The following is a 23119-nucleotide window of genomic DNA, read 5'->3' as shown; positions in this document are numbered from 1 at the left end:
ATTTGTCGCATTTACGCGCTTGACCCCACGTGTCCACGTGACTGTATTTTCGATGCTTCATCATTTGGTTCTCTCCTTCGTACGCAGTTGTTTGCGTGTTCGGCGTTCGTAGGGCAGTCGCATCAAGTATTAGCGCTTTTGACGCTCACACCATACGCCCCATGATTGTCAGGGATATCTGTTTTCTGAGCGCTGCGACAAGAAGTATACGAACTATGGAGTATGTCAACATGGTGGTGGTCGGCACGTGTTAAGAGTGTCACGCACAATGGCTATCAGTTCGGAAAATAAGTTCAGTGAAGGATTCATGTGCAGTGAGAAAGGGCTCGGAAGCGCGACGCATTCTTTGCATTGCAAATGAAGTCTTGCCTTACAGGTCACCTTCTTTTCGTCGTAGTTATTCCTTCCGCATATTCAAGTTATAAGTTCGCCGGCGGCAAACTTAGACGCGCAGACGCCTGCGAAAGCACAGCCAGCCTTTAAGTCTAGCACTCGTTGATATTCAAATGATTTTTTAATACATCGGAAGATGCAGCTCATAAGGAAAACCGACTGCGAGAAACGCGGCTTAGAGATAAGTATTTATTATGCGAGAAACAAGGCTGTGCTGTGGTGCAATAGGTCACGTGGCACATGGCAGATCGTACTGGTTCCCGTGTTTCCCCGAGCAAATGCCGAACAAGCAGAAAAACGAAGGCAGACATCGCCTTTCTGCTAGAAACAAGTTTTGTGAAGATTAAAAAAAAAGAAGGAAAAAAAAAATCGCCGCCTATTCACGAAGTGAATGATGATGAGTGGGCGAAGCACCGGGGGATCATTGTGGTAACCGTGAATCCCCTGTATATATATATATATATATATATATATATATATATATATATATATATATTGCACATGTGTACAGTATATACAGCGCTTATATAGCCCTTGTGCACCGCAGCACCCCTAGCGGTCTCCATGCAAACCAGAGCTACGGACAACGGACGACGACGATGGGCAAGGCTCGGCCCTAAGGTGCTTCGCCCCTAAAAGAACGTTGCGTTGTTTATCAGGGCATTTAATCAGAGAACGCGAGAGCGATGCGGAGTGCGAAGTCACAGAAAACCATGCATATACCGCGAAAGCGACACGACCAATGCGTAGCCCTGAGGGTGTCCGCATTCCATGCACTGTGATGTGAAGCATGACGGAATCACAGGATTGCGCTAGCGGGAATTAACTGTATTGGCGGACGATGTGGTAAATGTCACCGCAAAGTTTTGTTTTGTTTTCCTGTTTTAGTTTATTCTGCAGGCAAGCTGTTGTACACACACACACACACACACACACACACACACACACACACACACACACACACACACACACACACACACACACACACACACACACACACACGCACGCACGCACGCACGCACGCACGCACACACGCACACACACACACACACACACACACACACACACACACACACACACACACACACACACACACACACACACACACACACACACACGCACACACGCACACGCACGCACGCACGCACACACACGCACACGCACACACACACACACACACACGCACACGCACACGCACACACACACACACACACACGCGCACGCACGCACGCACGCACGCATGCACATGCACGAACGCATGCACAGCCAGATTAACCGCTTCGCGAGAAATTTTATCAAAGCTGGTCATAGTAATAATAGAGCTGATGTTAATGTGACAGAAGAAAATGACGTGCGCCAAAGTCTGACGCACCTCATTGTGTCTGAACACCAAGCACTGTACATTAGAAATGTTATGATAAAAAAATTAGAAGTGAACTTCGATCAGAATGCCCTTAACAAGCAGATGACTATTTGCCGCAAGTAAATACATGTCTACGCAGTAAGCGTTGAACTAATTCACGACGTTTGTTATGCACCACTCCTAAATTTGACCTAAGCCTTTGGTCTAAATCAAAACCGACGCACTTGGTTCAGTGAAACTTGAGTGTCGGCACCTCTAGTATTTGACCTTTTAGATAGTCAAAGATTTAATAATCTCAGACTTGTCTTTGCCTTTTTAACTCACTTGACCGCTATCGCCCACTCCGAAATAACTCTGAAGAATGGGTGGCATTTAGTTTCGTCGTTTGAAGCATTGACTTGCAACGCTTGTCCAGCCCCACCTCAAATGCTTAGACTGCGTTTTGTACGTGCGAATACGTTTTCAAGTGCACCTGTTTTTCTCGCGGGCATGTCCATATAGTACAGCACTGCACGGGTCCTCTCTTCTCCCCCCCCCTCCCCTCTCCCCCTTCCCTCTTCTGTTTTTGCCAGCATACGAGACTGCCTTTCTGCTTCTGAGAACGTTCAAGGGCAATTGCCATTAACCGCGCCTGAGTGGAATGCACGAGAGCGTCGTGTGGTGAGGCTATCGGATAACTGGTGCCGCCTTGTTAGCCACCTCTTCGGAGCCAAAACGGGATTTAAAACTTGCGTCGGGGTTCTATTTGACCTGTTTCTGCGTATAGATGGGCGCTCAGTCTAGCTGACCCATGGTCAAAGTGACGGCTAGGTCTATCGAAGGAGGACTGGCAATCATTTTTTCCCGAAGGGCTGGATGAGAAATTGCGAATGCCTTGGAAGGTCCGACGAAACTTGTGAACTAAGTTTTGCTTCACGTTATAAATCGTAAACATCAGGCTAGAAAAACGTGACGTTCGATAACGCTAATGAAATTCTATTTCATTGATAATATGAGGCACCGTAATCAGCGATTACTATATTTACTAGCGTGGGTGTAAGCAAATTTGAAATCGGGATGACCTCTAACGAAGCTTCTGACACGTACATGGAGGATGGAGTGTCATAATTGTCTTAAATCGTAGCGAATTAAGGGACGAGGACGTGAGAAAACACGCAGGTTCTAACAAATGCAATTTTAAAATTGAAAGACAGTTTTTAAGTTAGAGCAACCAACATGACTAGTGTTGACCTCTCACTTCTTTATGTAGTCTCTACGCCGGCTCTTTACTAATTCACATGTGTGGGCTTACTTCGTTTGGGAAGGTGTCAGCGTCGTGGCATCCATCGGTCTGCATATATATCCGAAGACTTTCGGAGGAATGCATATCATTTTTTTTTGAGATGGGGAGATATTTTATGTCCGCATTGGGCGTTGGGTTTTATCTCGCTCAATAAAGAAAAAAAAGAAATGGATAAAATTTAAGGGAGGACGGTTAATCAGAACAACGGTCCACTGTGTTACTCGGCACTTGGGGGAGGAGATTAAAGCTACTATAGATGGGCAAGATTAGCTTTATGTCTCGGCTGGTGTAAAAACGTACGTAACTGGTGCTTATCACTCAAGGGAATACGTCAGGACTCATTCGCCGCACGATACCTCGGAAATGCAGCTATGGTGCACCTGTGACAACGATAATAACGTAAAAATTATGTGGATTATTTGTTTAGTTTTCGAATAAAGACTTCTGTTGCAGAACGTCGAGACTTAAATATTGTTTCTTGTTGATTATGACTGTTGATTTTAATTTATGCAGACGTCTGAGGTCAAATTGTATAACCCATGCGAGTTTCTGTCGCTTTGTACAGCATAAAATATTTTGGAGGGCAACCAGTGTTTCTTTGGATCTAGCTGAAGAAACGAATTTGCCTCGTTTCAAGGTTCAGTGATGCAACTATGCAAAACTTGTAACACCAACTCTAAGATAACGCAACTACTCGAGATAGGCGTTAAAGCTTGCGTTGCGTGTTTACAAGTGTCCAAGCGTGTGCAATACTCGCCGCTGTATTCAGCATAGGAACCAGTGGCAGCGGGGGAACTCGGCCTTGGGTTGCCGTGCTAATAAGGATTTCACTCATACCTGCATATAATGTTTTCCGAGATTAAGCTACCTGTCCAAGCCGATTTTGTGTTTTTCGTTACTGCCCATATAAAGGATATCTCCTCTGTTACGGGAACGCAGGCCGAGTGCTACAAAAGGTGCGTATACGCAATGCATCCGCTTCTACAACTCTCGTTTCTTTCACGCTGTTTTCACGCAGTAGGAGGTCGTATTTTGTTATGCAGCCGGGCAAAAGCAAATATTATGGGACTTCGCCTATACCGCGTGAATAGAGCTTTTAACGTTAACGCGAAACTTTCTTTGCCTCATACCAGACACTTTGCGGTAAACGTATATAGGTACGTTGCTGTCGCGCCTCGTCATGTCCGATGGGGGGATTGAACTTAGGTCCCCCAGCACACATGCCCGAAGCTCTACAGACTAGTTATCGCGTACAGCTCTTTCTGGCTGCGTATTAATTTCTGCCGAGAGTGGTCGCAAGCACTCTTTTGTGAAAAGCCCGAAGGAAAGAAAACAAGGTCAGGAGTCTTCCGAAAAAATCTATTAGGTTGCATTGGCTTTCAAAGGACACTCTGGTTGAAGAGCTTAACTATGATCTCTAAGCAGGTCCTCACCGCTCCATTCTTTATGGCCAACCATCACAGTTTGTTGCGAAGCCTGTTTAATTAAAACGAGGGCACACGCAAACACCAGTGCACTCGCCTAATGTGCGGGAACAATGTGCACCCGAGAGCTTTGAACTTTATACCGGAGGTCACCGGTCTTTTCGGGGCGCACAGAAGACAGCGGCTGCAGTAATCAATCGCCTGTACCGTGTCTGCCAGCTGACGTTACAACTAACGTTAGCTTGTGTTTGTTGTTCCCTCGTTGGCTCTCGTTCAAGTTTTCGCGCTAAAACGTCGCATCATGGGTTACCAACTAGCCCCATTGCTAGTTGGTACCCATTCTATAACATTGCTATGAGAAAAAAAAAAGAGAGAGGGAGAGAACACTGGTGCAAGATGCAATGATAAAACCTACGGTGTTCTTTCGTCACATGTCTGACGATCGAACACCCAGGTCCTATAATCGTATCTTGCGCCCTTTGTTTTTCTTACTTGTTTGGTATAAAATCTTGGCTAACGTTCGGTGGAACACCCTATAGATCCCGCATGGTCTTAATGCACTCTACTGTGTAGCATCATTGCTATTCCGTGCTGAGCCTTGCCTTGCATAAGGTGGGGTCACTGACAATACGGAGTACACCCTTGTAGAAATACATTGAGACGGTCACAAAACAGTCTGCAGACTTCTTAAACACTGAAGGTATGGACTCTCGCCCGTTTTCGGAGAAGGTTCTGGGTGCAGGAAGAGGGGCTGATCCTGCCCAATGCGCCATAAAATGCTTGCTGAACTTTCTATATGGGACTGGCATTGCACGCACGTCTCTAAAACGGGTGTTGTGTGAAGACTGCAGTGCGAAATGTGTTTGCGCGAAAACGTTTTGTGCGGACAATTTCCTCCTGCGCGTAGTGCGTGTATAGTGCAAATCAGCGTATTGGAAAACGTGTATATAGTGACTCATTGTATTATATCATAGTCACCTGCCATCCACCTCACTATTTCCCAGTAAATCTGCCACTTCCCCTTACCCCAGTGGGGAGTAGTAGAGGGCTAGAGTACACGCTATCCAGGCCGAGCTCTCCCTCTTCCTCTTCATTAAAATCTCCTCTTTCCCCTCCTCTTCAACGCTGCTTTACACTATACACTTTACCTATAAGGTCCTTCGTTTTCGAGTTTGGTATTTATCGCAATACGGAAAAAGGGGGGGGGGGGGATCGGGTGGAATGTTTAAAGAGGAAAACCGGGGAGAAATCAGGAAAGCAGCTCTACTCGCACTGTAGATGTACTCGCTCTGCTCGCTCTACTCGCACGTAGATGTAATGATAAAGAGAGCTTCTCGCAAATAATTTGACCAACTTATATCTACAAATACTCGTTGTAATGAATTATATTCTATCTAAAAGAAAACCCATCTAAAAGAAACACGAACAAAAACAACTTACAGAGAAGGGTTTGGCGATCCCTTCTTTAAATTGTTCTCTGTGCTTTTTGAACAAAAGAGTAAAGTACAAAAGGTCGTGCACACGGGCTGGGTTAAGATGTGATACTTTATCTTATTTTACAGGCCCTTGTTGACGTGCATTATCATATGCATTACAAGCATTGCTGTCCATCCTACACCTTTCGGGCCTTTCGTCCTTGTCTATTGAGTCCTGTTTTACTGGTTCCCAATATACGGGGCAGATACCAGGTTCATATACTAGTAAGAATAATAGTATGATATAGCTTGACTAATTGCTCACAAATGAGGGGCAGCGTTAATTAGTTTCGTAACACCTGATTTTATTATTATTCTTTACCAAAGGGCGAACTTCGGGGAGAAATTGGGTTTAACTCGATTTTCATAAATTTTGTTCGGGGTGGAAAAATTTACAATCCTCGGGTTGCACTCGAAAACGAAAGACCCTAACTATACTCTTGCGAAGATTTGACACCAAGATCCTGTCTTCGGCAAGCAAAAAGAAAACAACGAAAACACTCGAAAAATAAATGAATAAAAGACATGCAGCCGTCCATCGCCTTTAGGCGATAGTGCCATAGCCGATGATGGCAGTCATCATTGTCCCGCAGCATAGGAGCTGCCACTCGTGGCCCAGCTCGAATGTCGCAAGCGGTCGCTCATTGAGGCAGATACCAGCCTCTGCAGCTGTTTCGTTCATTTATCCGCAGCGTACATGGCGATTTGAAGCCATGTTGCCTACGCAAGAATGGAATTAACGAGCGCTAAAAAGATACAAAGGCGGAAGGGTTGAAATACTATAAAAACGGCACTCTGCTCGTCGGAACCAGGAAAAACAGACACTAAATGGGAGCCACAGAGATAGGGAGAGTGAGCTTAATGGTGTGCACACGGGCGCAATTAAATGCAAGTGAGCCTCTTAAACGTGGGGACCTGCGACACGTTTCGTCGAAGATGCAGTTTCTTTGTCTGTGAATAAGTCCCTCTCCTATCGCGAGTGCAATCACGATTAATATAATCGCGTAGATTGCGCAAGCGTCGATCCCGCGGGGTGCGCGTGGAGCTTCCCGCTACTATATATCGGCTCAACCATGTGGAACTACGGGGCGCCATTTTTGCCTCTTTCAGCCAGCGTGCTTATCAACGTTTGCACCGTATCCGGTAGGGCGATGGTTGTTAGTACCCGATCGGATCCAAAAGGAAGGCTTCCGAAAGATATACAGAAGTAGCGAATTACCGGGAAAAGAGAGATTTAGAGGAACGAGGTAAGGAAATACAGGTGGCTGGTTTATAATGTATCCGGTTATCTGCGTCTACCAGGGTGACACTTATTGCCAGGATGACACTTTCACGTTGATGGGTACATGAGGAAAAGAAAGAAGTTAATAAAAAAGAAAATGTCGCACTTTCGCCCGAAAGGCGAAGCATCAATTGCAATAGCAAATTAGTATAAAACTATTCGGAGTAGGGATAGTAGTTTTATCGGCTGCATAAACTTGGACACATTCGCTTACTAACTGAATTAACAAGCGTGGTGTCAGCGCGCACAGGCAAACATGAATAGATCACACTCGGTGACCGCAGACAACCACTGTCAAAACGCTGGCAGCAAGCGCAGCCGCCGTAGCGAGCGAAGGTTCGTGCGGTCTATCGCTTCAACGGAAACTGAGCGGCCGAATGCACAGCGCATACAAAGGTCAGAGCCGTGTGGAGATCGCTTCCAAGATACGGTGCGCGGGACAACACCGACAGCCCGTACCGGCGCAAAGTACAAACGCAGTTGTTGGCAGAGTAGAAGCTGCTCCCCCCCTCCCCCTCCCTCCCGCGCTGCCTTCCCGCATTCCTCGTTTCGCGTGGGAGATGAGTGGTCTGTTCCCCTTGCGCCCGGTTGCAAGATACGCATTTGGTGCCGCAGCACAGCGTCGCCCCCTCCCTCCCTCCCATACCTCCACGGCCTTTCGCGCACGGTGTGCTTTCGCGCGACGGAAGTCGCGTTTGCTCTCCGCCGTGCGTTCGCTCTCCGTGATAGCGCGCGTCCCCCGCGCGCTTTCACTCACACATACGGCGTGCGGCGACAATTTTATCGCCCTTGGACTCACGGCGACGACTCAATCCAACAGTGGTAACATCGCCCGCGACTATCCGAACTAAAAAAAAGAAACATTTGGAGCCGTCTAGTTAACCCCTTTCATGTGTATATTGTAGTTTGTCGAATCCCTTTACCCCTCCCCCGGTACAGGGTAGCCAACCGGAGATATTCCTTGGTTAACCTCCCTGTTTTTCCTTTACCTTTTCTCTCTCTTTGTATAGTCTGTATTGGTCAAACTAATGGGACGGTAAGACTCGACTGAAGGTAACTTTGCAGGGTTATCAGTTTTGGGGACCAGTACTACATGCGCTGTCATAAAATAGAGGGGTGCTTGCTTTTTTAACAGCGAAGCTGTTTAGGCCAGCCGTAATTTGTGGTTCGTATCAAGAAACTGCCGCGCCATGGCAACCAAGAGGGCGGAGGAGGGCGGCGCATGCGCACGCGGTCTCCTCCTCGCCAGCTTCTTTCCGCGGCGCGCTGAGCCAGGAGAAAAAAAGGCAAAGCTTGCACTAGGCCACGCAAAGCTCAAGACATAGCGAAGCTGGCCGACTGATATCGAGCGGCTAGACTCCAACGCGTTTGGCGTCGGCAAGCAACAGCGTTCTTGGCACTGTGCCAACCTTGGTTTGCCTGCCTGCGTTTGTGGCATGCCAGGAACGCTGTTGCTCGTAGGCGCCGACACGTCCAGCGCTAGTCACGCTAAATGTCGCGAAATGGAAGGTACCTCCGAATATGATCGCTCGAGAATACCTTCCTACATGCGTAGTTAAGTTAAACCAATTTAAGATCTAGCAGCAACCAAGTTAATACCTAGCAGTAGCAGCCAGTAAGACTTGAGGATCGACAGTTTCGCTGTGCCTAAGCTTTGCACGACCGAATGCAAACTTGCCCGCTTTTTTTCATAACATTCAGCGATCACTCGATATCAAGGCATTGCCAAACCTGTCTTAAATGAATGGATGGATGGATGGGATAACTTTATTGTAAAGTCCTGCGGGGTACGGGGCGCAAGGCCCCATAGAGTGTGCTACTCCCACATTGGGACCGGGAGTTTTAGTTCCCTGGCCGCATCGTGGGCTCGCTGGACGGCCCAGAGCTGTTCCGCCAGGTCCGTGCTGCGTAGTGCTTCTTGTAGTCTGGCGAAGTCTTGATTCTTCTTTGCGTGGGTCCGACCAGACGGCCAGAGCAAGTGATGTACGTCTAGTGTTCTAAGGAAATTTTCGCAATATGATATTGTGTATAGCTTAGGCATGTAGTGATGTAGTCTGTTCTGCGTGGGGTACGTGTTGGTTTGAAGCATTCTGAAGGTGATGGCTTGAGGCCTGGTGAGCTTATTGTGAGGTGTGCTGTATATTCTGCGGTCTAGATAAAAGTGCTTTGTGACCTCGTTGTATGTGGAGGGAGGGTCCCGATTCTCGCGGGGATGGTCACGACCAGAATAGGTGCAGTATAGCTTAAATTAGAGCACATTATTTTCACAGGTGCTATCTGTCTTAAATAGTACCTGTGAAAATAATGTGGTCTAATTTAAGTTATAATGTGTTAATTTTCTATGATAAGTGTACATGCAATAAAATTGTATTTCGAAAGTTTAACTGTTGTTTAACTGTGGTGAACTTTTGTCTAACTTACAGTGCACTGAGACTAAGCTCTCGCCGTGAGGCCAAGTCGTCACTAGTATTATTTTAGGACAAGCTTGATGATGTCTTTCACCACGAAGTATTAGCGAAACCATTATGTTTTTCTTTAACTCCCTAAGTAATTTGGCTGTTATGGACGCCTTCCTTACTGTTTTAGATTTTATTAGTTATTACAGTTAGCACGAGTTAGGTCGTAGGCTTGGTTTGAGCGGCGAGTTAAATTTTATGCGTAAGTGTCAGATCACCCATTGAGCGAAATGCAGCTCCACTGACGTGAAATCTGGGGAGGTGCGAAGCATGCAGTGATGCACCACTGATGGGCTCATACTGCCTTAAGCAATGACTCATAAACCCGTGAACGCTACCTCCCCACTACGACGGCAGAAGAGAAGTGAAATTCTACGCTGGAATGATGAGCGGCAACGGAGCCAGCTGTGGAAGACGACGACGACGACGACGAACGCGGGAGCAGTTGCAGGAGCGCGTGCCGAGCGCGAGCACAAGCCGTTTGCTTTGGAAGACGACGACAGGAGACGCCGACAGCCCGGGCTCATAAGGTGCTTCGCACCTAAAAGTGGACCGGTCCCGGAGATGGTGCAGTCTACCACTGTGCCTCAGAGCGTGCGCTGTCACTAGAAACGAAGACGATGACGTGGCACGGGGGGCACGCTTCGAGCGTCATTTCGAGGAACTGGCTGGCTTTGGAATGGAAGAAGTATGCGTGCGATCGTGGTCTAACAGCATCAGATGGTGTATCATCTTCACAAGGTACTGGCAAAATTCTTATGCTCGTTGCTCTGTATAGCATTTGGAAGAAGCGTTTGGCAGTGTTTAATGCAGATGTTGACATCAGACGAATTCGTCGGGATTTCCGAGAACCTATCGAAAGATTTCTTGAAGCGAAGCCGTGTATCTCAACCAGTGGGAGCCACTTGAAGGCTTAAAATGTTTAAAACTTCTGAATCGGCCAACGACTGGCTGGCATGTTTAAATCTCACCTAATATTGCCCATATGACTCTATTCTGAGCAAAAGCAAGCAATAAATAAAAAAGAAAGAAAAAAAGATCGGGGCCTAATGGTTAGGGCGCCGGGCTGTTGTGCTCGACGACAGAGGTTCGATTCCACCGTCGGTCCCACATTATTTTCCTTTTAAAAAAATCAAAGCCAGGCGAGACAGGAACCTACATACCTAGCGCAAAGTGCCAAGAATAAGACAAAGAATTACTCGCATTGTACGCGCTTTTTTACTCTCTGCCGACCCGGCAGACAGCATGAATTTCGGATTTGGTCACAAAGATACGCACAGATATCAATTTGCCGAGACTGCCTTTCAAAACTTTGTTTAATAATGAGCGCTCGCGTAATACTCGGAAGAACCTGAATTTGCGAACAAACTGCTTAGGTAATTGTTTCTAATACTCCATTTGCGCATTTGATAAAGCACGCTTTATAATGTGCAGTGTATATATATGATAAGCACGTTCTAATGTTGCGTGTACAAGGAGATGAAAATTGTTGGATACTATAATGGTGAGTGAGCTCTACATTGTTCGCAAGCTACTCGAAGAATATTCAATTTCCGATTCGGTTCGATTCACTTCTATCCCTATTCGATTGGTGTTCGATTCGGTTTCAAAAACTACTATTCACACACCCCAGCAATGTTCTTGTCTCCGTGTTCCCTTGAGTCTTCGTGTGTGCGTAGCTCAAATGTGTTCGTGTTCACGAGTGTTGTGCAAGGAATGATCACTTTATTTATTTATTTATTTATTTATTTATTTATTTATTTATTTATTTATTTATTTATTTATTTATTTATTTATTTATTTATTTATTTATTATTTATTTATTTATTTATTTATTTATTTATTTATTTATTTATTTATTTATTTATTTATTTATTTATTTATTTATTTATTTAAGAACACCTTAGAGGCCTAACGGGCATTGGGTAAGGGTGTTTACTTATTGCAATGAAAGCGCAAGTAAACTAGTATGGAACAGGGCTACAATGCAAGTGAACATCAAAACGCAATGCAACAGAGTAAATTGGAAAATGCAAAACACGTTTCCAACGCGAGTGAAGAAAAAAAACATGCAGAACAACAGTATACGTTTCCGAAATAAGCGCTAAAAGAGCCTTTGAGTGCAAGTGAAGAAAAAAAAAAAACGCAACACATCGCAAAATAAACAAAAGAAGAACTTAGACGACGAGACCATGTTACAGCACTATTTAAAAAGAAAGATGTGTACCTCAAGCTTGTGGTGAGATGTGTTCAGGTTATTATCAGAGGCGATATCATCGGGAAGATCATTCAACAAGCGGATGGCTTGTGGAAGTGCGGATGTGATTTGTAAGTTAAACTTAACAAAATTTCATATTGCACAGCCTTGAGTATGCGAGATGATATAAAAAAAATAATGTTCTTAGTGCAGTTTAACCCTCATAATTTGTTTGTGAATAATGTAATAGTTGATCTTCGTTTTTCTATGTCATCTGTATGCATTTTGAGTAATACAACTCTGGGAGGTCGCGCTGTAAAGTAATGCAAGCTTGACAGTCTACTTATTCGTCCTAGTGAGTTCCTGATCCAGAGATACCGGCCTAAGTAGACTCTAAGTAGTCAACGGCTTGAATCCTTTCTTTAAATTCAATTTTTACGCCAGTCGGTTTAGTTACTGTAATATTTCCGCGCTCAAATTTTTCTTAATTTTTGATAGTTCGATCGAAATATTTTTCTTTAATGAGGCTTGTGCTATGCCTTGGTCCTTTTCGGGCACAAGAATGCGAGCGATATTTTGCACGCTTATGCACTAACCTTCAGCAGTCGTAGAAATTTGAACATCGCTTTTGTTCAAAAAGCGTGAATGCGAACGCGCGCCGTGGTGCAGCTTTCCCCGTTTTACCCAAGATGGCGGCGTCAGCGGCGGTATCTCCACCCTAAAGGGAGAGTCATGGTATTGAGGCACCATACTCTGAGGTTATGAGAGGCGCCATGTAGTGGAGGGTTCCGGATTAATTTTGACCACCTGGGATTAATTAACGCGTGCACAAATCTTAGTACACTAGCTTCCTTGCCTTTCGCTCCCCCCCCTCCCCTTCCCTCCCCCTCGAGCCGCGGCGACTGGGAATCGAACCGAAGACCTCGCGCACAGCAGCAGAACGCCGTAACCACTACATGAGCTACCTCGGCGGCTCACTACTAGTAGTACTACTATGAATACGACTGTGCTAGTGTATAGAGCTTTTGTGACGGATTGCTACCACTTGCAATGCTGATAATACACGATGCGCTAGCTTCATATGATGTACAGAAGGCCTGAGTTTTTTTGAACATGCGATGCCTTCGCCCTCTAAAAATTGGAGGGCGCTTAAGCTTCGCCTTTCAAGAGTGGAATGCGATAGCATTCAAAGATCCCTGAGCAAAAATGGTTGAAGTGCAAACATCCAGCTGCGGTGACAGTTTCTGGTCACGAACCAACAAAACTCCCCTTCGCCTTTTTTTTTTTTTTTTTTTTTGTAATCTGCGGCTCGGCTCACTTTGTATTCCTTTAGGTAGCGTATTACTTGAGACACGATGACGCACGGGACGCGTATACGTGCTCGGGATGATATATACGAAAACATGCGTAATTGAACAAATAACATACAATCAAAAGCATACGTATAGCGTACGACAAAAGAAAAGTCAGTTCAAAAATCACAGGGGTGGAGTGGAAGCTTGTATTGCTTGCGTCTTCGGCGGGGTCTTTTACGGCGAAACAAGAAACAAGGGCTATCAAGGACTATAGTATTATTGCAGCACCAACGCACGGGCCAGCCGTGTGGGTTGGGGTCCCGCGAGGCGAAAGAAAAACCAAACGCCTCTGGGTTGCATTTTCCGGCAAATACCAGATAGCTCGATAGGTGCGCGGCACGATGCTAAGAAGGGGAACTTCGTCGCGGAAGGAGGGGCGAGGGGCTTTCGATGCCCAGTCTGCATCGGAGACATTCCGTGACGCAATAGGTCGACGGGCTGTCGTCATTCAAGAGACGGGAAAATCCGTAAGGGGGAGCTTAAGAAAAAGAAAAAAAAAGTGGAAGGAGGTCCACTAAAGAAAAGAAGAAATGCCGGAAGGTAGTCCTGCCCTGGAATCGTTGATTGCTTTAAACTTAAGATGCGTCCAGCTCTCGTCGCCTGCGTGTTCCACAGACTTTCGCTTCGAAGTTTGCATCTACGTATAGAAAGGCGCCTTCGCGGCGAACCAGTTTTAAGCCAGAGCGCGCGCAGTATACGTGGACAGAAGCTATCTCTAATGCAATGTTTGAAAAGTATTAATATTTCAGTAGTTATCGGGACACTGCTTATATCGAACCCGCCTGCATATCGACCGCCTGCGGCTGACTGAATGACGAACGCCTGTGCATGCTCATTTATTAACGCGAAAACGTTAAGGGCTCCGTGTCGCAAAAATCAGGCGTAGGTGTGGGTGTCCCGTGAGCGAAAATTTCCTTACATATTTAGGTATACGTATATGCCACGCCTTGCTATATGACATGCGGTATATTACCACACCATTATATCACCACAGTTGCTCATACCTTGTCTTACATTCTTGACAAAGTTATTCCTCGGATTTTGGGAATGACAGCCACAAACAAATTTCACGAAATAAAACACCGACAGCGCATACCTTTTATGGTAAATCTTCTGAGACTGAAATATTAAAAGTGCTAAACAATAACAGAGGATCGGACCACGCAAGAGGCCAAGTTTCTACCAGAAAGCTCGCCTTCGTGCATAGCGTTCGGCCCCAGAGTTTCCCGGTAAACATTACGGTTACATAAGCTACAATTGCCGGGAAGCGTGAGAAGCAGACAGGGATCTCTGAATTCTGTCGCGTTCCACTCTTAAAGGCGAAGTCAAGCGTGCTCCAAATTTTTATTTATTTATTTATTTATTTATTTATTTATTTATTTATTTATTTATTTATTTATTTATTTATTTATTTATTTATTTATTTATTCAATGTACATTACAGGCCTCTATTTTAGGCATTGGGTAAGTGGGGCAAGTACAATAAAATGGGAACGCAAAATAAAAACAAACAACATTATAGGCATAAATTCATACATTTCTGGCGAAAACGCTATACAATATGCAAGAGCTATTTGAAGATGTATGTTAAAAAAATAAGTAAGAGGACTAAGTTGACATGGAAACAAAGAAAAAAATTCCATGTACAGTGAGCATGGCTGGTTCATGTTTAACAACGTAAATAAACATTGGAGACACATAAAAAGAAGAACCAATAAAAGCTACTGGTCTATATAATCTCGTTAAGTTAAGTTAGATGCTGCCAAAATTTCCGATTATCGGATTAGTTGACGGTGAAACCTGGGAGGTCCGTCCAGAGGCGATTGGTGCGTGGAAACGCTGATGAATGGAAATTGACCGTCGTGCCGTAGATGCGCGTGAAGCTGCGATGATTATTTAATTTGCGTGATGGGTAAGATGGGACAGACAGACATAAAGTAGAAAGCCTGGCACTGTAGTCGTATTTGTGGAACATGCACGAAAGCGCGATGTCACGACGGATACTTAAAGATGGAAGTTAAAGAACGCGCACTATTTCCGTTATGCTATAGTGATAATCGTATATGATAATCGTATATGATAATCGTATGTGAAAATCGTATATGATAATCATGTGATAATCATATGTGTGTGGATGCATCCTGTGAACGATTCTTTTCTCTTCCTTCTACTCTTTCAATCCCCTTCCCCTCTTCCCCAGTGCAGAGTAGTCAGCCGGGCTCAGAGTGGTTAATCTCCTTGATTTTCCTTATTCCCCCCTCACTCTCTACTAAAATCATTTAATCGAACAGGACCGCCGTTCTGAAAGGCACGTGATCAAATCAAACTCCTGTCTCTTTTCTTCCATCATGCTCCCCAATCCCCCTCCTCCCCCCACATGTGCGTCAACTGGATAGTGACTAGTTAATTTACCTTTCCTTTATCCTCTCTCGCCTTCCTCTACCTACTCCATGCGTTCGCTGAAACCATCTTATAGGAAGCAGCTGCAATTGCGTTGGTCTTGTTGTCCACCCGCGCGACAATCTGAGAAGTTTGAACACTATGGAGGCTGCGACGAAATCTTGGGTACGAAAAGAAAAATTAACTATAAGAAAAAAAAGAGCACTCCATATCTGATCAGGAAAGTGGTCTCGCAATATATATTAACCGAGTTCAGCTATTTATGAGCATACGTAGAAAGATAGAAACACAGGATAGGTACAGTGACGTAACCGGAAGCTTCTTTTGCTTCCTGGGGCAGGAGCAAAGTGCGTGCTGCGCTTGACAATTTCCTCGGGAGATCGTCAGATTTTGAGAAGAAAATAACAATTTACTCCGAGCATTGACCGAGGTTTAGTTCACCGAAGCATCACGGTTGTGCTATAAGGTGTGTCGCAGTGAAGGGCTGCGTATTTTGAAAACCTGAGGTTCTCTGTAATGCGCACCTAAATCTAAGTCCACTAAGGTGGCTGTTTGGGTGTGTCGGAAAGTTTTTAGTCATGGCTAAACCTAAGTATACGAACATTCAGGAATGGCTAAGTGGGGAAGTGAGATTGAATTCCGAGGCTATAGAGCGGTACCCATTAGAAGAATTCCAAGCATAGTACTCGTTTAAATTAGCAAGGGCAGTGTAAAAGATGGCAGACTACAGGGTGCTCAAATGTGAGCATATTAGTCAGTCATAAGGAGGTCTAACACCTTCAATTGACACGGAACAACACATGGAGCCTTACACCACTTCGACGTTTGCGTTTCGACAGTGAGACTATTTAAAGAGCCAAACCGTGAAAGATGTTTTATCCTTAAAGACCGGGACACTAAAAGAGATCAACTTAAATCAGTTTACACGCGAGACACTTTTTCAAAACTGCCTTTTCGTTAATTTTGTGGGTATCAGTTGATTATTAAAAGAGAAAGAAATAAAAGGAATACTACGACTTTTCGAATTTCGCGGCGAAACCCAACTCCGTAAGTGTCAGTGTGACGTCACGAATTGTAATGTATTTTTCTCATATTTGGACCAGTCGCGGCTCAGTAACGGTTCTTGAAACTTGCAAAGTTCAGTCTTTGGCTATTTTAGAGTACAATGTAGTCCAGTTTTACCGATCAAAAATTAACTGGGCCCTAGCAGACGCCTTAAAAACCCATGACATCACGGCAATCTGGTGCGGAAATTTCAAGTTGGCGTCTTCACCAGCCATATCTTCTGGCTTACCTTGCCCCCCTCGTATGGTGCGGCGTGGCGTTTTCGGTATCCTGAAAGGGTAATTTACCAATACGGGTGAAATAAGTTTTCTCGTTAGTGTCCTCTTAATAAGACGTGCATACGATGAAAAGCTTTGTGTTTCCCACTTTCGAGTACTGCGTGATCGTTCATCGTGACTTGGAAATATGCATTAAGGCAACGCGCGAAATTGCCGTATAGGAGTCATTTTTTTTGCAAGCTTGGTTGCGGCTTACGTTGCCGTTGTACATGATGCCACTGACACCAGCATGACGTTACGATACAAGCGCAGAAATATCACCAGGCACCCAGGATTACCTATAGCGACGTAAGTTGAAGACGAACATCAGAACACGCTAACTTCAACAGATGAGTTGGTATCGAAGTTAAGCAACAATTAACAATTCATTACCTTTACCTGCCCAAGCAACTGGCGTAACCTGCGAATGAGAAACGGCGCACCGTGAATATTACGTATGACGCGTTGGTTGTTTACACACAAGTAAGAGTTATAAAAATGCACAAAGAATTGCAATTGACGTTTTTCTGTAAGTGTTTCTATAAAAATGATTTAAACAAATGACGAAACAGGAATGGCGAGGCACGACAGCGATACAGTGCTAGCAAATGGAGAAGGAAGAAAGAGGGATACAAACTTTAATGATATGCTGGAGATGTTATGCTGGCTGAGCGCCGGGCATGCAACTCCAGCTGCTTGGTGAAACTTATGGTATTCAAAGTGGTCACATAAGCACACACACATAGTAACAGACACACCCCATTCACAGTAGGGACATTCACGAAGTTTCGTTAAGGCCAGTGAAATTAAGAAACACTAGCAGTGCTTTGGCGTTGCCTAACACGCAGGTGGTGCTTTTTATGGGCCGAGAATGTGCCGCAGCTCCAAGAACGATTCGCACGGCAAACTGTAGTGTCCGCATTCAAAGACTGTATCTCCGACAAACAGCGGCAGCACTCACAAATAACATGTGGCTGATCTTCAGGGGTGTTACACATATAGCACGTTGGCGAGTTTGTCGGTTCAAATTTGCCCTAATGTAGTTTGTGTAGGCCACGTGAAGTCTGATGCGGACGAAGGCAGGCTTGATTCTGTCTATTGAGGTCCCGCGGCACATAAGTCACTAGACGGACCGAGATTGAAGAAGGGCCCGCAGTGATGTCTTGCGTCACACCAGAGGGATCGCTGCAAACGCCAAGCGGATGCGGATACCAGAGAGGCCGCGTCATTTCTCAAGAGCGGTATATGGATAAAGTCTGAAGAAATGACGTGAGCAGCTTTGGCAGCGCAGTGGGCCTGGACGTTGCCCTGCATATCTTGGCGGGCTGGTAACCACTGCAACACACCTTTGTGATGCAGTTCTCAGTCAGAGGAGATGACTCAAAACTCAGTGGTACCCGTAGCTGAAGTGCGTTGACCGTTAGGGGCGGAGATGGTAACACTGGCGTGGTATGAATTGAAAAGGATTTTAATATATAGGAAGGGAGAAACATTAGTAGTGAAAAAGATATCGGCGCAAGAATATTTGAGGCGGCACACGTCACTGTCGATTAGAGCACTGCACGGGCCGATTTTTTTCAGCCCGGGCCCGGCCCGGGCCCGTTTTTACGTTGGGCTGCGCGCCCGAGCCCGATCAAAACTTTTATGGCAAGACCCGGGCCCGGAAATAATCTGCGTTACCCGCACGGCCCGGCCCGCCACCCCTTTACCTCAGGCCCGAGCCCGGCCCGAGCCCGGCTCGAAACCGACCCGAACCCGGCCCGAGACTGAAAAATACATGTTTTTCAGAGTTGAGACGCCCGAGAATACCTCGCTGCACGTTACATGCACACTACCATAAAGCCCGAGCCCGGCCCGGGCCCGCGTCAAAAAACCCGAGCCCGGCCCGGGACCGCGCCGTGCACACGCACACGCCGTGCCCGAGACCGGCCCGAGCCCGTGAAAAAACTGCTCTACCCGGCCCGGCCCACGGGCCGGGCCAGGCCCGGGCTTTCGGGTAAGCCCGAGCCCGTGCAGTGCTCTACTGTCGATCATGCCCTACCTCGCAGACCCGTAGACTGCAGGAAGCGAAGTAGTGGTCTGGCCCTCTCGCAACGTTTAGACAATACTTGCACCTAACGAATTACATGTAAATATTTACTTTTAATAATCTTTCTTTTGGTAATTTTGTAATTTCACGATTACCTTCTTTTACCCGGTAACGCTCATTGTAATTCAATTACATCTAACCAATTAGTAAGTAACCAATAACAGGTGACCTATTACTTTGTGGACGCGTAATCACGTAATTGTAATTGTAACCGGTTACTTTTTTTTCTGGAACACGTACAAGTCTGCCTTAGACACACCTGCCAGCTCTCCCGCAATTTTCGTACAGTTTACGAATTCGGGCCCGTTCTATGGTTTTACGAAGTTGCGAAAAATAAAGTCAATCTGTGAAAAGTTTTAGAGCTGTTGAAACATGGGATGGTGTGAGATTGCAAAACAATGCATGCATGCAAAAGAGAGATTGTGCTGGTGCTTACGCCGCCTTCTTGTGGCGGCGCAAGACGCCATATACCAGGAGGCTACTTAATTGATTAGGGCAATTTTATACAGCAGAGTTCTTGAAGCAGGGGAAATTCGCGTCGGCAATGTCGCCTGAAAAAGTCACTGTGACCTAAAACAGTATATAATATGCTTGTCAGTCTCTGCTGTGTCAAGTTTGCTCCCGTTTTTGTGCTGCGTGCGAAGCTAAATCATCGGTAAATAAAGTACGGGGGTTAACTTCAGAAGATGTGTGCGCTAGGCGAAGTTTACAAAAATGCGTGCTAACCCCCCTCCCCTCCTCACCTCGCCTGCGGGATACTTACGAATTTTAAAGTTCACTGGTTGGCACGTAGGCAAGTTTAGGGCATACATATTTTGTGACCACTGTTCACGTATTTCTTGATTTGACAGTCAGTGGCTAGTAGTTGCTGACGGTATATATATATATATATATATATATATATATATATATATATATATATATATATATATACCGTCAGCGAGGAGAATAAAGTAATGTGACGGGCTTGGTTATTTGTCGATTCTTCTCGTTCACTGCATAAAGAGGGCCTCAAATTTGTTGATCTATTCGAACTAACCCTGGGAGTGTTAGCCAGCGCACCACTCCGCCGCCAAGGTCGTGAGTGGTGGCGCTGGCTAACACTCCCAGGGTTATTTCTAGCAGATAAACATAAATACCCGAGAAAGTGGGCGGGAGAACGGCGCCGCGGTAGCTCGATTGGTAAGAGCATCGGAAGCGTGATGCGAATACGTGGGATCGTTCCCCACCTGCGGCCAGTTCTGTTTTTCATCCACTTTGATATCCATGTATTCATAATCCCCTTAATGCAAATAAGAACTGCAGATGATTTCCCCTATGTTGTCCTTGGTGTTATTGGTTGCCGGATTCTTCGGATTTGACTATATATATATATATATATATATATATATAATATATAGGTGCGATATTCAATTGAAAAGAAGAGAGTCGATATATATATATATATATATATATATATATATATATATATATATATCGGCTCTCTTCTTTTTCAATTGAATATCACACCTCATCCAATGAGTCTAATTTTTGAACACTAATAAATAAATAAATAATACACGAATATGTGCATTTTTGCCTGTAGAATGCACTGCATAATATTTTCGCGTTTATGATTAACGATGCGCTGACCAACGCCTCCGTTGGCAGCTATAAGAAATATTTAATAAACACAATGCGGCAAGCGTAAAGGCAAGCAGCTGCCTTACAGGTCTACAACTTACCGACCGGCGCATAACGGTTATTGCGGTAAGACGCATGGGGGTAGTGGGCCTTGTAGAGGCAAACACGTGAGCCGCGACGAAATATAGATGGCTAGTGCGCAGTCGCGATTTGTTGGCTGTATACGTGACCGAACGGGCGTAAATAAGAGTAGAACCTTGGTACTGCTTGCTCCCGCGCTCGCCGCCATCGTCGTTCATGGGCGCGCTGACCCTTGATGTAGTCAGTCAACGTATTTAATGTTACCGGAGGAATGTTTGTTTTGCGTCCAACAGCTGGTCGAAGAAAAGAAGGGGAAAGCAGCTAAATCCTTCGATATCGTCGAAGCATCAAAGGTGGCAGAGGGCTGAACACTGCTTTGAAAGCTTGGCTCTGCATCAGAATCCTTTCCAGTTTTCTTAAGAGACCCATCTGACACTTCATAGTGCGGGCCAGTCAAAACAAAGATTAGGACGTTTTGCAGAATAAATAAAACGTTATATGTCTTAAGAGGAAAGTCCAGGATTAAACCGAACGATGAGGAAAATAACTGCTGGCGATGTGAGGCCACAGCAACAACATCAACAACGTCACCACCTTACGAAACATAACCTGAGGTAAATTAAGCTAACCCAACATAACCTACTCCAGTGACCAAATTTGTGACCATTATGTGCTTTGTTGACTCAGCAAGCATCGTCAGGCGGTGGCTATCGGACATCTTGTTTTTTTTCGGTAGTGGCTAGCCGTCTGTAGCATGTGGCCGTCTTGTTATGAAAGTTGAGCTGAATGTTGGAGCTGTAGAATTTATCCCCGCACCTATAATAAATGATCATGCAAGTAAAGATTCAGTAACTACACTGTCGCTGGTTTTCAGGCACCAACAGGGTAACAAAACCTAGAAATGTAGAAATAACTAGGAAGTTAATTGCGACTAACTACAAGAAACGAGCGCTGTTGTGTGATAAAGCCAGTAACACGCAAGGGTATTGCCTGCAAAGTGATTTATTGGTGCTTGCCTACCAGATTGATGATGAAAAGAGTAACAGAGGCCTTAAAGCGAATCTATAGTACATCGACGCAGCAACTCTTCGATTCTCTCAACACCCGTTTGAATATAATAATAAAAAAAGAAAGACTGGCTGTTCTTTTTCACTAAAAAATTTCGTTTATTCTTTTTTTACTGCCAGGTTAGTTATACCGATGAGTAAACCTTAGGGCCTTTATCACATCAGATATAAGTTTGTCACTCACGGAGAATATGGCACTTAAACCTTTAGTTTTCAAGTCATATCGTAAATCAGGAACGAGGGGGTGTATAGAACGAGCAAACGAACGAGCAAACGATGCTGACGACTCAAATGTGGATGACCGTATTTCGTTTGACTGCGGTGGTTCTGTGGTGTTCAGAACATGCTGAAGCCACGACAGTATACACTTTCCCCGATTAGTGCCATCCGCCATTTCTTTCACTTTTTTGCCGGTGTTCGCTCTTCACCGCATTATCACTGTTATCGAATTCTCGCTCGGCTCATGCCAGGCATACAATATTTGAAATTTCTTGAACGTTGTCGCCAACGGACCCATTGGGCCGTTTAGTAAACCGCGTGACGTCATCGGCCTGGACCACGCACTATACAAGAGCAATGAAATCGTACCGCTAGCTTAAGGCCATGTCCGCTAAAGGACATGAGCGGGCTTTTGGTTGTGCTCAGTGAGCATTCAGGGTGCAGACGATTGACATCTGTGATTCGCGATCAAGAAGCTTTATCAAGATTTAATTGATCCTGATCGAGCAAAGACGTGGTCTCGAATGCCAGAGTAGCAGCAATCTATCCGTATCTGGCTCAGCCGCGATTGAAACTGCCCGTGTGACAGGGGCATCAATTGATGCGGGTGGAGGTTTAAGTGCTTGTTACAGGCCCGTAGCAAGAGGGGGAGGGGGGGGGGGGTTTCCAGCAGAGCTTTGGCCACCCCGCTGCGTAAAGAAACTTGCCAACAGCTGCTCACCATGTGCTAGACTAAGCGGATCTTCCCGTGCCCATGACGCTGAGTACATTGGCGTTCGAACGTCTTTTTATTTCTGTCTCTGAGTAACACGGTTTTATTTTACTGCGATAGCAATTATATGGACACTTCAACTGGATTTCTGCCGTCGTCGTTGCCGTCACCGTGAGGTTCCGTATAAAGTCCAAGGGCGATAAAATCGTCGCCGCGCGCCATATGCGCGAGCGAAAGCGCGCGGGGACGCGCGCTATCACGGAGAGCGAACGTACGGCGGAAAGCAAACGCGACCGTCGCGCGAAAGGCCGTGGGGGTATGGGAGGAAGGGAAGCGGGGCGGCGCTGTGCTCCGGCATCAAAGGCGTATCTTGCAACCG

General features: G+C 45.5%; 1 protein-coding gene across 1 annotated transcript in view; it reads left to right on the top strand.

Annotated features, from left to right (window-relative positions):
- The first annotated feature begins 10380 nt into the window (after positions 1-10380).
- LOC119450341 (elongation of very long chain fatty acids protein 7) overlaps positions 10381-23119 on the top strand; it is a 44030-nt gene continuing 31291 nt past the window's right edge. Inside the window, exon 1 of the mRNA XM_049665811.1 lies at positions 10381-10416. Coding sequence (XP_049521768.1) covers positions 10396-10416 — 21 coding nt within the window. The 5' untranslated portion in view covers positions 10381-10395. The remainder of the gene's footprint in view (positions 10417-23119) is intronic.

This window comes from Dermacentor silvarum, chromosome 4 (genome assembly GCF_013339745.2).
Source record: "Dermacentor silvarum isolate Dsil-2018 chromosome 4, BIME_Dsil_1.4, whole genome shotgun sequence".
In the NCBI taxonomy this organism is placed as follows: domain Eukaryota; kingdom Metazoa; phylum Arthropoda; class Arachnida; order Ixodida; family Ixodidae; genus Dermacentor; species Dermacentor silvarum.
Note: the sequence above shows the minus strand (reverse complement) of the source record. Positions and strands in the feature narration are given on the sequence as shown.